This window comes from Eucalyptus grandis, chromosome 7 (genome assembly GCF_016545825.1).
Source record: "Eucalyptus grandis isolate ANBG69807.140 chromosome 7, ASM1654582v1, whole genome shotgun sequence".
NCBI classification, from domain to species: domain Eukaryota; kingdom Viridiplantae; phylum Streptophyta; class Magnoliopsida; order Myrtales; family Myrtaceae; genus Eucalyptus; species Eucalyptus grandis.
The window spans coordinates 21,924,914-21,938,568 of record NC_052618.1 but is presented as its reverse complement, the minus strand read 5'-3'; the positions used below and the strand labels follow the sequence as shown (position 1 = coordinate 21,938,568).

General features: G+C 37.9%; 1 protein-coding gene across 1 annotated transcript; it reads right to left on the bottom strand.

Moving 5' to 3' along the window:
* Positions 1–2,369: 2,369 nt before the first annotated feature.
* On the bottom strand, positions 2,370–8,257 carry LOC104455198 (serine carboxypeptidase-like 18). Its single transcript, XM_039317612.1, has 14 exons — positions 8,120–8,257; positions 4,887–5,023; positions 4,691–4,767; positions 4,440–4,562; positions 4,242–4,344; positions 4,079–4,116; positions 3,926–3,973; positions 3,712–3,792; positions 3,394–3,573; positions 3,242–3,313; positions 3,027–3,145; positions 2,798–2,911; positions 2,625–2,679; positions 2,370–2,529 (listed from the first exon to the last, which is right to left on the bottom strand). The coding sequence occupies exons 1-14, from the start codon at positions 8,230–8,232 to the stop codon at positions 2,446–2,448; spliced, it is 1,344 nt and encodes a 447-aa protein (XP_039173546.1). The 5' UTR covers positions 8,233–8,257; the 3' UTR covers positions 2,370–2,445.
* Between the last annotated feature and the right edge of the window lie 5,398 nt (positions 8,258–13,655).

Below are 13,655 nucleotides of genomic sequence, written 5' to 3'. Positions count from 1 at the left end.
TTAGAAATCTTTTAGCACGTTTGACCCGTGGTCCATCATTTTGATCCACGTTTGTGCATCTTCGACTCATTAGCGACTTTCGGTTGTCGTAAAAATCTCAAGGTTTCAATTATAGGCATTTGGTACAAAATCGACAGAAAAATCGGTTTAACGTCGTTCAACGCGAATTTTGCAATTAAGTTGAATCACCCACAATTTAATTACGTGATTCTATCGAATCGACCTATCACCGGTCTCTTATCAATTATAATGGTGTCATATTGACCCTTGCCAACTAGCACGGTCGAGCAATCAATTTCTGATTGAATTCTCAAGTCTGTCATATTTATATCCTTTAACGGCTTCATCTGAGAGAGTAGTTATCTCGTGAGTGATCAGCTCAGTGAAAAATGACTATATGCGCATTGATGAAAAGCCCAATTCATTTAATCAAAACATGGTCGAAAATCAGGATGTCATAATAGGTCTAGTCACAACTGATCTTACGGGATAATTATATATATATATATATATATATATATATATATATATATATAATATACATACAAATATATATAATTTGACAGATGAATGAATACATCTTTGCTATTGATTAAATAATAAGATTAATAATATAATTGAAATCCCTAGCATACAACTATTCCATGGTTACCTCAGGGCATATATCAAACAATTGCATCCCAATAAACCTAAAAAATAACATGGCAAAAGACATAGGCCCTAGATACACACCATGCATCCAATTCACTATAGGCATAAGAATATGCCATTGGGTGATCATTCCAAAGGAGCAGCTTAATATGTAATTAAGAAATTGAGTTGTACATGTGGTTTAGGTGCATGACACAAATTTAGTTCCTTGTTTCCTCATGTGAAAGTAATTTAATTTTTGGGTCATTAACTGGGGCTTTGGGTCACCCTCTTAACTAGACCATCAAAATAATAAGGTGCTTCACGCTCCAAGATTTAGTATATGTAAGGCGAGCTTCCTCATCATGATAATATGTACAACAAATCTCCACAACTCACTGTCTCTGGTAAACATATATTTAGGAATCAATTGACCTTTCCTATAGAAAGCTTGCAACCATTTGGGGATGCAATTGGTCATCTCTTGGAACAGCAGTTGTTGTGCAGTGTTCAGCATTATGTTATTGTCTTACTTCATAGTAGATTTTGACAACAATGCTTATTGCAATTTGATCTCAATAAACATACATGAAGCACACTCCGCTTTCGGCTTTTTTTCTTGGGGGGACGGGGGCGCGGGGAAGGGGAAGAAAGAGATCAAGATGGAAAATCAATGTATTGCTTTCTAAGTTTCCCCATGATCAAGATATTGACTTATTCTCCCCCATTCCACTAGATATACAATCTTTCCTAATTAGGACATCACATGTGCATAGCACATGTGAAAATTGGCCATAAGGAGAAGATTGTGGGTTTTGCTGAGTATTATATTCGCATGGACTTGGTCTAGATAATTCAATTAAGCTCAGAGCTTTCCTGCTTATGACAAGCTCCTAATATGCAAATGCAAATTATTAATGTTTTTATTTATTGGTGAGGGTTGAACCCTAATTCTCTATATAATGGATGACTAAATGAATCGTCAAAATTTAGGTGTTAATAGCCTGGACGACAATCTTTGGCTGCGGTCATGATGGAATTGTGTGAAGTTGGGCAAGGAAGCAGAGTGCAGTCCACAATCGTTTTTTATAATTAAACACGATTCCTTACAAGTGTCTATGATGATGTCAATAGTTCATGGAGAAGGGAAGGAAATCGCTGTGCACTCGAATTAGTGTAGAGATGGAAGCTTTGGCTGGGTTTTTATAATTTGTATAGGGATTCTTATCCGAAAGGCTTGTTAACTTTTGGCTGCAGTTTGATGTGTGATGTGCACGTACTCGGGTTTATCAAACAGTGTCGCGTTCTGTTTCTAGTGAGCTACTGCTAGGTTTGTTCTCTCTCATCGACCAGCCTGGTTTGCCCCGCTCAATCACGCCTTAGCAAGCGGATTTTTTGTGGTCAATTTTTCTCCTGAGATGCGTACAAATCTGGTTCCCAAAACTTCATCGGAAAAGGGCGCCCCGGCCCAGCCCGGCCCGGGGGGCATGCGGGCGCGGGCGGGCACGGGGTGGTGGGTTGGTGTCAATCGGACTGTGGCTCTGCCTTCAACTTTAAGGCAACCAAAAAGAAATCCCTTTTCATGTTAAAAGAAAGACATCAGTGTGAGATGTCTCCGAGCGATGAGTACCGGTTTAAGTTCTCAATACAAATAATTGCATGTTCCTTCACTTGATACAAAAACTGCATACTTTATGTTTCGATACATGTCTACTAAGTCATTTCGACATTGATTGGCCATAACTGGTGAATAAAGTTTTCCTCATAATTTAGGAACAGAATTTTATTCTAGCACCCACTCTTAAACGCGTAGATCTACAGAGGATGATAATGAATCCATCTGTTAAACATCTTGTAACATTCTCCGCGTTTGGATTCTGTAGGCGAGTGACCAGCTCCCTGTATTAATGACGTTAAGTTAGGGACAAGAGTACTATGACGCCAAAGACTACTCAAGGAGAAGGAAGAGGCCATATTGCAGTCTGAGTTCTTACCTCTATTGTTGCATAAGTCAATCGATATCCGCTGTGTTCGTAGTTCCTTGTGTACCTATTAAAATATGGTGGAATTGGAAGCTCTAATATTATCAAGGACGAAAAGAAAGGGACAATGGAAAAGGAAGTTCAACTGAAAAGCTTGCATTAGACGGAACGCTTTCTGAGCTTACCCCGCAACTTGGCCATCTAAAAACCACGGTCGCCAATCTATATCAACCGTCAGATCAAGCCATTTTATCCACTCTTCAAGGCCGTTATGCGGCATAAACATGTCATGATCACCCCTGCAGAGAACAAGTTACTCATCACTGCTAGATTGGAGTAATTTTTCTTTGTTGAATTTCACATTCGCCAAAATGTTTCTACAACATTGTAATCATTGGTTTGAGTAAGTTTTACCCGAAAACTAGAACTTGCATGCCCAGATTGGTGAGATTCTTATGATAATCGAGAACACTGGTGACATCCTCGGTGTAGGCTAAGGAAATATTACACCTGAAAAATTCGCTGACGGTTCCCTAGAAATTTGACACGGTAAAATACAACTATTTGGTTAGTTCTCTCGAGAGGGAATAAATTTGAGCGAGAAGTTCATAGGCAAATTTTGTACATACCGGTCGCACGTGAAGAGCTTCTTGTACGCCTGGATAATTACCCCATATATCGGAGAGTAGATATTCGAAATACTGTTACATTCAAAGGAAGAATTGGAAAACAGATTGAGAGAGAGAGAGAGAGAGAGAGAGAGAGAGAGAGAGAGAGAGACTGAGCACTGATGGTCGCGAAGTCTCGGTAGTGACACGAGATGATCCTTGGTGAAATGTTGGAGGGACCTCCTGTGGTTCTTTTGGTTTGATACTGCTAATTTGAAAGCCTCTTTCGATTTTGGTGAAATGAAAGTACAAACAGGGTCAAGAACATTTGTTGGGTTGATCAATTCAGTTAGCTGGAAATAAGACAGAAAAAACCAAACATCTCTGCTCAAACTTTATGACCACTCAATTTGAAGCCAGAAAAGAGTTTGAAGGGAAAAATAGAACTCGTCTACTTCATATGAATCCATTAAGGATACGCATTCTCTAACCTCATTGCACGTTGCCAGATCCTCTGTGCAGTTTGCGTTTGTCGACTCCACAAAATTCCCACCACAATGTCTTTCTAAAGCCTGTAATGAAGGAAATAATTTGATCATACCCAGGACTCACATATGCTCAACCGGTCTTGTGTCAACGAGTTCACGCATGATCTATTATTCAGTTACCTCATAAAGTGCATCTAAAATGAGGGCCAATTCTTGCGTTTGTTTCAAGATTGGTGTCCGTGTGAGGACATGATAGTATCATTCCCTAAGAATAATTCAACAAAGGGCGGAACAGTACATTAACATAAGATACAGTTTAAGTCAAATTTAAGAAGGAAAAAAATAAGATGAGGAGCAAGCTTTTTCATACCCTAAGGTGAACATATGGTCTAAGTCCAGCTTCATTCCCTGCAAATTTGCAACAAGGAAAATAAAAAAGAAACGTTTGCTTCAAAGTCCATCAATAGATGTGGAAAGGCAAAATTGTCTATGTTAATTCCATTCAATGGGGCTTATAGAAAAGAATTCATTACCTTGCAGGATTTCTGTAGCAACCAGGGGAGTATATATTCCGGCATAAGAATCGCTACCAACAAACACCGGATTAGTTTCAAAACTTGGATGAGCCGCCAACCACTATATCATATATACAAATTAGCGTTCATTTTATACCCAATTTTTTCCTATATCATGATACAACCATTGTGAACTGTGAAAAGCTTTTCACTTACATTTCTTAAGAAGGTCTGTATCTGTGCAGCATTCAGTGAGTCCGTACAATTGTATCCTGATGCAGTCATCGTGTAGGAGAAACCGGCGCCTATCAGTGCGTCTATGAATATAATGTTTGCTGTCTAGTAATTTCGAGGTTTAAAAAGGTCAGTAGGAACTCAATAAGACAACGAGATTTAAATTGAATCAAAGTTCAGTAATCTGTTAAATTATCCAAAATCGATGGCAAATTTATTACTTCTCACTTTACCTTGGTCCATGCATCTGGCTCATAGAGTAATGACGGCAGACCCCCAGTGTAATCAGCAATATTGAATTTAAGTGGACCTGCATATTGCTTGCATCAAAATACTGTGTATTGACACTTACTTGATATTTGCAGCATTGTAATTAAACAATGATAATACAATAGAAGGGATAATGAAGAACAGGAAGAAGAAACTGACCAATCTGGTACAAGAAGGCATTCAACCCTGAACACCCAGGACCCCCATTCATGAAAAGTAGAAGAGGGTCAGCTTCAGGATTCCCAGTAGACTGCACAAAGTAGTAGAAGAACTCGATCTCACCGACACTTATGTAACTGCATCAACCAAAATACCCAATTAAGATAACTTAAATGGTCAAATCCATCCCTGCATTTTCAAACCCATATCACTTGTGGTATAGTGACATTACTACGGAAGCAAACCAGGATAACCCGGCAATTCCTTGACAATCCAGCTGGAAGATGCAGAGCCAGAAAGTGCAACAACTCAATTTCGTTTTTGTCCAAAAGGTGATCATTTAATTGATGTAGCAGAAACTATGGGGTATTTTGTTTGTCAGTTTGGTTAAAGTAAGTAGGCAGCCATGAAAGAATGAATGGAAGGTAGCGTGTAAGAGATATTTAGGGAAAATTTCAATTAAGAGCTTGAAGTGGAACCATTTTCTAAAAAAATGGCCTAAAGTGGACATTGTATCAAGCCCGAAGTGATCGATTTAGTCACAAATAAGGGTTTCAACTTGAAAGCCAGTCAAATCTTATTTGTAGCTAGGGGTATTTTCGTCTAAAGACTTTTTTTCTTTTTCCTTTTTGTTTTTGTTTTCTTTCTTTTTCATCTTGCTCACCTACTTCTTGACAAATGCATCGACTCCTGACGCACGAGCTTGCGCAGGTGCAAAACAATTTGAACAATTTAGAAAAAGAGGAAAATGAAAAGATATTCGAGAAGTCATGTAGTTTTGCAAAACTGCAAATTGTGTGCTTCAGTTCTGTAGCCTCCCCATCAGCAAACTTCAAAGCGCATGTTCTACATTATGCAATTTTGCGTTCTCACCCAAGAACTCATCAATTTCGGCATGAGCCGGTTTTTAAGTTATTTATCACCACTCACCTTCTCCGATGACGATAATGAACTTGAGAATCAAGAAATATCCATAAGTGGGGGGTTTTTTTTTTTATTCAATTTGCTTGTAAAAACTTATTATGGCAATTAAAGTAACAGTTTCATGCTCTCCTCGCCAATAGAATTGCCTATGCCACGATAACTTTCACTCGTAGCTTCTTGGGAATGTTTTATTGGGTCCAGGTTGGATTATTCATAACATTCATGGACGTAGCTTGCATTGAGGTGAAATATGTGGCTTCTTGAGAGGGTCCAATTGTATCGTGCATACTGGTTATTTTCAAAGACTGCTGAATAATTCTGACCCGTGATTGAAGATACTAGCCTTTGATGGCGATTCGAATCAGACAATACTCAATCTAAAAGATGAATGACTCTGGTCTACACATGTTCAAACAAATTTGCCTCTCTGACTCTAAAATATTATCTACAGAGATTTGAGGGAGAATAACAAGATGAAAAAAGTGCAAAACTGCTTAGAAATTCCCAAAACCATGTATTTCGCTGAACAAATCAATGCACATGAGTATCACAGAGATTCCTCAAAAACCTCTAATAAATTTGGCTTAGGCACTTCAATCTGGCTTCTCCTCGCTAAGATCGATCATAGCTTGCGTGAGCACCGATTTGAATTCAAGCATCGACGACAACGAGGGCAACAAGCTAATGGCTTACATCTCATCATGCTTCGTGCTTGACCACAACCACAAGATGTGGGGATCAAATTGAGCTGAGTGTCACATCTTGGTCCACTCGTGCTCGATCTAGGGCTTGGATTGACCTCCATCTTTCAACAAAGGTACTGGAATTGCTGTTGAGGGCAATGACAAATGAGGTTAAGGGCATTGATGGCTAATTTGGCAAGGCAGATAGAGATGGACTTTGGAGAACGCGATCTAAAGAGTGAAAAATGCGAAGGCTCAATGATGATGAAGAAAAGAAAGAGAATGAGAAAATAAATTAAGAAAAGAAGGAGAAAAAAGTCTTTAGATGAAAATACCCCTAGATGCAAATAAGATTTGGTTGGCTTTTAAGATGAGGCCCGTATTTGAAACTAAGTTGGTCACTTCAGATTCTTGTTTGAGACAATGTCCATTTTGGATCTTTTTTTGAGAAAACGGTTCCACTTTAGGCCCTTAATTGAAATTTTCCCAGATATTTATCCACCAACAATGGAAGCAATAGATGAAAGAAATGGAAATAAAAGGAGAAAAGAAAAAAAGAAGATGGAATGTGCCTATGGAACTTATAACTAAGATTTTGATTCTCAGAGTTGTTTTACCAACCATATATCCTCAAGTCAAGTCCAATATGATATGCACTATTTTATCGAATACAAATGCCATAAGTGCCATAGCTTTTCTATGGCACTTATTTGAATTGTGGAAAAGTTGTCCAAAAAGTCATGAACTTATTGAACAGAGATTAATTCAATCATAAATATTTCAATTGTGTCGATTTAATATTAAATCTTTTGACAATTTGCCAATTTCATCTTAAACATTTCAATTGTGACAATTTAATCATAATTTTTTTGATGATTTGTCATTTTAGTCTTAAACCTCCCGACAATTTGCCAATGTAATTATTCTGGCCAAATATCCGAATTATAGGTTTAGGACTAAGTTAACAAAATTTTAAAAGGTTTAGTACTAAATTGACACAAAAAAGAGTTTATGACTAAACTGGCAAATCGTTAAAAGGTGTAGAACTGAATTGATACAATTGAAATTTTTTTGATTGAATTGGCTATTGTGCAATAGATATAGGAATTTTTGGACAATTATCCCTTTGAGTGCATATGATAACTTTTCAATCAATCACAAGAATGCCATGACTATTAAAAAAGTTTCACTTGAGTGCAATGACTTCTAAAATTCACACAAGTGTCACGCCACATTGGATTTCTATCACTTGTATCGATTTAAAAGTTATGACACTCAAACAATTGAAAAATTACAACATTCAAAGTGAACATCGTTCGACAGTTATGACGTACAAGTAATCAATTGAAAATTCATTTTCCCTTGGCCAGTCTCATTGCATCTATTGAACTGTTACCCTTCAAAAGAAGAGTAATTACTTATCAGAAATCGATCACCTACTCCATCTATGGTGCCACAGTGACACCGCGCGCCCTCCATTTGTGGACCGTCATAATTTGGCTCATTTTTGTCGCAGTCAAATAAGAAATGTTGCAAATTGCATTACGTTAAGGATACCTACTTCAGATCATTGTCACGGGGAGGGAGGGAGGGAGGGAGGGAGGGTATGAGAGATTCCAAACTGACCCGGTTTCAAGCTTAAAAGGAAGTCTACCAGGAAACCCAGGAAGTGTCTCCACTATGTACTGAGATGAAGCAGCTGATGCAGACAATAGCACAGCCAAAATGGACACCCACATCTTCTCAATACCTTGGCTTCTTGAATTTAACATTGCCTTTTGCCTAGCCATTCTCTCTCTCTCTCTCTCTCTCTCTCTCTCTTTTCTGCTCTCACTTTGGTGCCAATTACACCCCCCTCTCACACCTATCCACACACACACATATCAGCTATGAAATCAGCCGGCTACTATTACCTAAATCTCTTTGTTTAACAGACACTCTCCTATTAAACTGTAAATCTAAAAGCGGAAACGAGAGTGAACTTCTTTATTAATAGAATGGGTGAGGCAGAGTTTATATCATATCCCGCACTAGCTATGATACCGCCCTACAGTAGATTTAAACGTGGCAATGAGAGAGTGAATTTGTCGAAGTCTCATTTCCCATGTTAACAGATGATAAAAGAATCTAATCGTCGGACGCTCACGCATGTAATGGGCCTGAATTAAAGCTCACACTTGTAATGCGTTCGAAATTCAACTTATTTCGATACGTTTGGAGTGACTTTTACTTTCTTTTTCTTTTTTTTACCTTTTCTTTTCTTGTAGCAATAGCAATATGACTCGATATAAGTTTTACATTGGAAATCATTAACATACACAAATTCTAAGTACACAAAGTCATCAGAATTTTTGTCCTGACTTTTTCAAAATCTTGAAGAATATCACTTTTCGTTTTGAAGTTTCCGAGGAACACAAAAAAAGAGTAATTTTCTTAAGCCAAAACTTCTTTTTTTTTTGGGTCGAATTAAGCCCAAATTGACAAATCCTTAATATCCCGATCCCCTCACGCGGGGTCCATATCTATCTATTTTCGATTCATTTGGTTTAAGCTTGAATTCTAACCTATACTAACTTATTTTCTTTCCCATGGCGATTCTACCTATTTGGTTAATGTATATAATGCCAAATCTTAAATAAATTTAACGAACCCCATTATAATTAACCATTCAATAGGAGATGCATCAATATATTACTTGTCAAATTATGAAGTTGTTTGTCTTGTTAATGGTACACGTTATGTTTTGACAGTTTCAAAATACAAAGAGAAGGATGAACACGATTCAAGCCTTGAAGTCATAGCCAATATAGAGAAAGCATGAAGGAGACGGAGAGGAGAAGAAGGAACAGAGGATAGAGTAAGGTTATGGTGCTCTTTTCATTTTTGTTTTTCTAGGAGTTATGGACAAATAGATAAAGGAATTGACTCGCACACTAATGGACGCAATTGTTTACTGATAAACCTTTGAATACCAAGTTAGAAAAGGTTTGTGTTGTGAAGAATGATTGATTTGGAAAAAATTTCCCTAAAATCGATAGCTTGTATCATTTATAAAAGTAAATGGACAAAGAATATTTTCTTTATCTACGAAAATGATTAGATATAAGTTATTCTCAATAATAAATTTTTTTTTTTATTAACTAATTATTTCAAGCTATACATGTGATTATTTAAAAAAATAATAATAATATATTTTTAACGAAATAAATGGAGTTTAAATTCTAAACAGCAATAAACTCATGGATAAGAATTGAAAGAGTTCATTAAATGGACAAAGACCATATGTTTTTACCTTCTTCTTTTTTTTTTTTTTTTTTGTTTTATGTTCTTCTCAAGAAGCCAAAGTATAATTAGCCATGAGAACCGTATGATAAAATAACGGTATTAAGTGAATATAGATGGAGGACCCCTAAGGTAGCCCACATGCTATCACTAAGTTAAGCCGGCAGATTAGGTGAGGGGTGGCCATCCTTTCTACTATCGATTAAGGGTCTACCCCCTAAATACTAAATGGGCTTAGGCCCCTCAACACAAAATGTCGACTCCTCTTTGTGGTAATGAAAGGACTTAATTACAAGAACAAGATAGCTTGCAGTTAGGAATTGACAGATGCAATCGAAAAAACTACAGAAGGACTTAACATGAAATTAGACAGGAAATAATATAAAGTACACAAATAGCAGAAATCGATTGACTTACGCGAGTTTTAAGGTAAGGGTTAGACTCCATGGCATCCTCCTCCACATTAACATTCTCACATTGTTTTTCTAAGCAAAGTTGTTAGAGAAACATCTCGATTTTTTTCAATGATCGGAAACTATTCTTAGTATAATGTTTACTATGTGTCGATACCTAAATTTTGACAAGTTGTTTAGGATTTAATTCCAAAGAAAATTAGGAATTAAATTTTAACCCCTAAAAATTAATTTGCATTTAAATTGCATAGCATATAGACATTGGAAGTATCTATATTGAGCAGTGATAGAATTCATCAAAATTTGTTAAATTAATTTTTTAAAAAATAATAATAATTTATTTTATTTTTACTTTAAAAAAAAAAAAAAAAAACGTAGTGGGGTCGGGCTACGCTGGGCCTTCCAGGCCCCTTCTTCTTTTCCTTTTTCCTTCCCCACTCAGGCCCGACCCTATTCTTTCCCTCTCTTTCCCTCACGCCCCATGCAGTGCAACAAGGACACTGATACGAAAGGGAACAGGACAGTCGCAGGGAACGTTGCGCAAAGAAGTCTGGTCGAGGGCAGGCCGGCAATGGCAGCTCGTAGGGTAGGAAGTCATGCAAGTCGGGGAGCTTTAAGGGAGAGAGGGGTGTGAGACTAGGGGGTTCGTTTGGAGAGAGAGCAGAGAGAGATTTGAGAGAAAGAAATTGAGAGTGGGAGTGAGTACAAACAGCCCGTTGTCGTGTCCTTTTCCCCGCGCTGAAGCCATGGTAGGTTTCGATTTGGTTTTTTCTTGATTTTTTTCCAATTTGGGGACGTTTTCCTGGCTTGAAGGCTTGTGAGACGACTGGACATAGGCCGATCTGTCCATTTCGCCCTATTCGCTGCCGCCAAGCCAGGTGAGGTGCACCACCAACCGCCCCCGTTTCTTTTCCCTTTACCAAGTGCCCTAGTTTGGGCACATTGGGTTGGAGCTCACGGCCGTCCGGATCATAAGACTCCCAGCCCCTGTCCTGTCCTTGTTAGATCGTTGTGCATGTTCTGGTTTGTTGACGAAAGTGCCGGTGCCGGTGCAGGTTCCGCTTTTGTTCAGGCCAGGATCCCTCGTTTCAATAGCACATTTCAACTGTCGATAAAATGCCCCAGTGATATCCAGTTTTTGTTCCTCGTTTTGGCCAAAACCGAGTCGACCGTGCTTGGCCTCGTTCTGTCTAGGCGTTGTAGTCGGAATGGCTACGTTGTTGCTCAGCTCATGGCCACCGTTGTGGTCATTCATGAACGTCTCCCTAGTTCTCGCGAGTTGGGCACCCGAGTGGCGTCCATCGTGGCTATCATCGAAGTGTCGCCGGCCATGCTAGGGCAGAGTGTTCAGCCCGAGTTGGCTAGGGTGACAACTGGAGACACGCTCAGCCGAATGTAGACGAGTGGCATTACTCAACGCGACCGTTCCGTTGCGATGAAATTTGCCGTGGGCTAGGAGGGAGACACGAGCGGTGTTGGCTCGAATCACTGGTCAAAGCGAGTTGGGCTTCCGTTGCTTGAGGGCCGGCTTATTTTAGGTTAGTTTTGTTAACTGTTTGCCCTAGAGCAATCGTGTAATAGTTACACATTAAAACTTTAAGTTATGTTACTTATTTAATGGCAAAGAAATATTCATTTATCATCCTACTTATATGAATGAGTCCATATAATCAATTGCAACTCAACATATTCTTAAAGTGTCAAGAATATGTGTGACGGGTTTATAATTAGACTAAATTTTAAATAGTTCTCAATAATTGATCATTAAGAGGAAATTGATGATCCCGGTGAGACTGGTGTGTTCTTAAACTTCACTGTTGAGTATTGAATACCTCAGGGGAAGATGGGTCGCAAATCATACAAGACATGCATAGAATGATTAGCAACATGGAAGCTCTTTGCGAGGTCCATGACTAATCATTCATGCTTTGGTCTTATGTAAAAGACCTGATAATGTACAATAGTGACTTGTATGTTGGATGACTATGGTTCACGGTGTGCATGTTGACGTTTCGTCAAACTATCTCTGTACTTGATGGTCACATTTTGTTCACATACGAAGGTACATACGTCCATAATATATAATCTATCTATCTTCTTGTTACATATATGTAGATATAAAAGATAGAAGATTAATGTCCTATGCGATTTAATCGTAACACTATATTGAAATCCTCAACGGGGATTGTAAGCGAGAATGAATGGTTCGTGTCTCGTAGAAATACATGCCAATTAAATTTGGGCATATGATCGAATTGATAGCTTAACAAACAATTTCATGGTCTTTGTTTGATCAGGACATAGTAAGACAGAAAGATTGAATTACGTAGTCGTTGAAGCTATAGGTTCATTATGTTCATGAAATATTCACACTGTTTGGATAGTCATGACATATTGTTAGATATCATTCATGATTTGTAGAAACGGGAGATTGATCCAGACGGTCAATTCTTTTGGTTGTGCTAATATATTAGTACAAGTTTTACTGTCACTCTAGTGATGAACCTAGAGATGTCACACATCATAACCAATTTAGAATTTCATTAGAACGGGAGAGACGATATTGCAAATGTGTTTGCAATTGAAGCAATCAGATTGAGTCGGGTTGAAAATATAAGTTCCGAAACGGTTTCAGACTTCTCAAATAAAAAGATTGAAGATGACTATATGAGAGCAAATCCTTATAGCCAAAGTATTAGACGTGCAACATATAAAATCCAGAAATATGTTGAAAGTTGTATTCTTGACGAAATGTGTTTCGTTCTCTTAACATCTTCACTGTGGCATTCTTGTTGGCTTGTAATTGTGTAAAAGATCAAGTGTATAGAGTGATAGCAACATCTAATTTCTCTAAAGAAAATACCAGACGAAGTTGGCATCGAAGTTCTTCACTAGTAGGGATGCACTCTACAAAAGATCCTTCGACTCAATATTACTAAGATGTGTGGATGCCAAAGAAGCCAATCATTTAATGAAAGAGATATATGAAGGGGAGCAACTCGATTACTACTAATTGACCATGTAGTTCGATTGGGGTCAATATGTATTGAGAAAACTTTCGAATATATTTTGAAGAATGACAAAACCTTCTATAAGTGTTTAAAGACTTTTGAAGCAATCTAATTCAGATTTCATTAGACTTAGAGACTTGTTTGTTTGATCAAGATGTTTTATTTGTCTTCGTCAAAGACATTCATGTCAATTTGAATTATATGAGGACAACAGTAAAGCTTGTATGAGTGTTGTCAAGACGAGAGGCATCTCTAGACATAACGAGAAGTATTCAAAACTTCATAATTTGTTTGGATTATTTGCAGTGCAAGGCTAGTAATTTGGCACTGATTTCCTTATCTATATATATATTGATTTTTTGACTATCCAGGAAGGATGTATATCAACCATCCTTAGCTTGTTAAGGATTCGTGACTCATATGACGATCATTTGGAGACGGAATGCTCTTTCCTAA

Coding starts and splice junctions, on each gene's coding strand:
- LOC104455198 (XM_039317612.1), bottom strand. CDS start 8,232: ATGTGGGTGTCCATTTTGGCTGTGCTATTGTCTGCATCAGCTGCTTCA. Junction 4,117..4,241: donor TGCTACAGAAATCCTGCAAG/GTAATGAATTCT, acceptor GCAAATTTGCAG/GGAATGAAGCTGGACTTAGA. Junction 3,146..3,241: donor AAGCTCTTCACGTGCGACCG/GTATGTACAAAA, acceptor TCAAATTTCTAG/GGAACCGTCAGCGAATTTTT.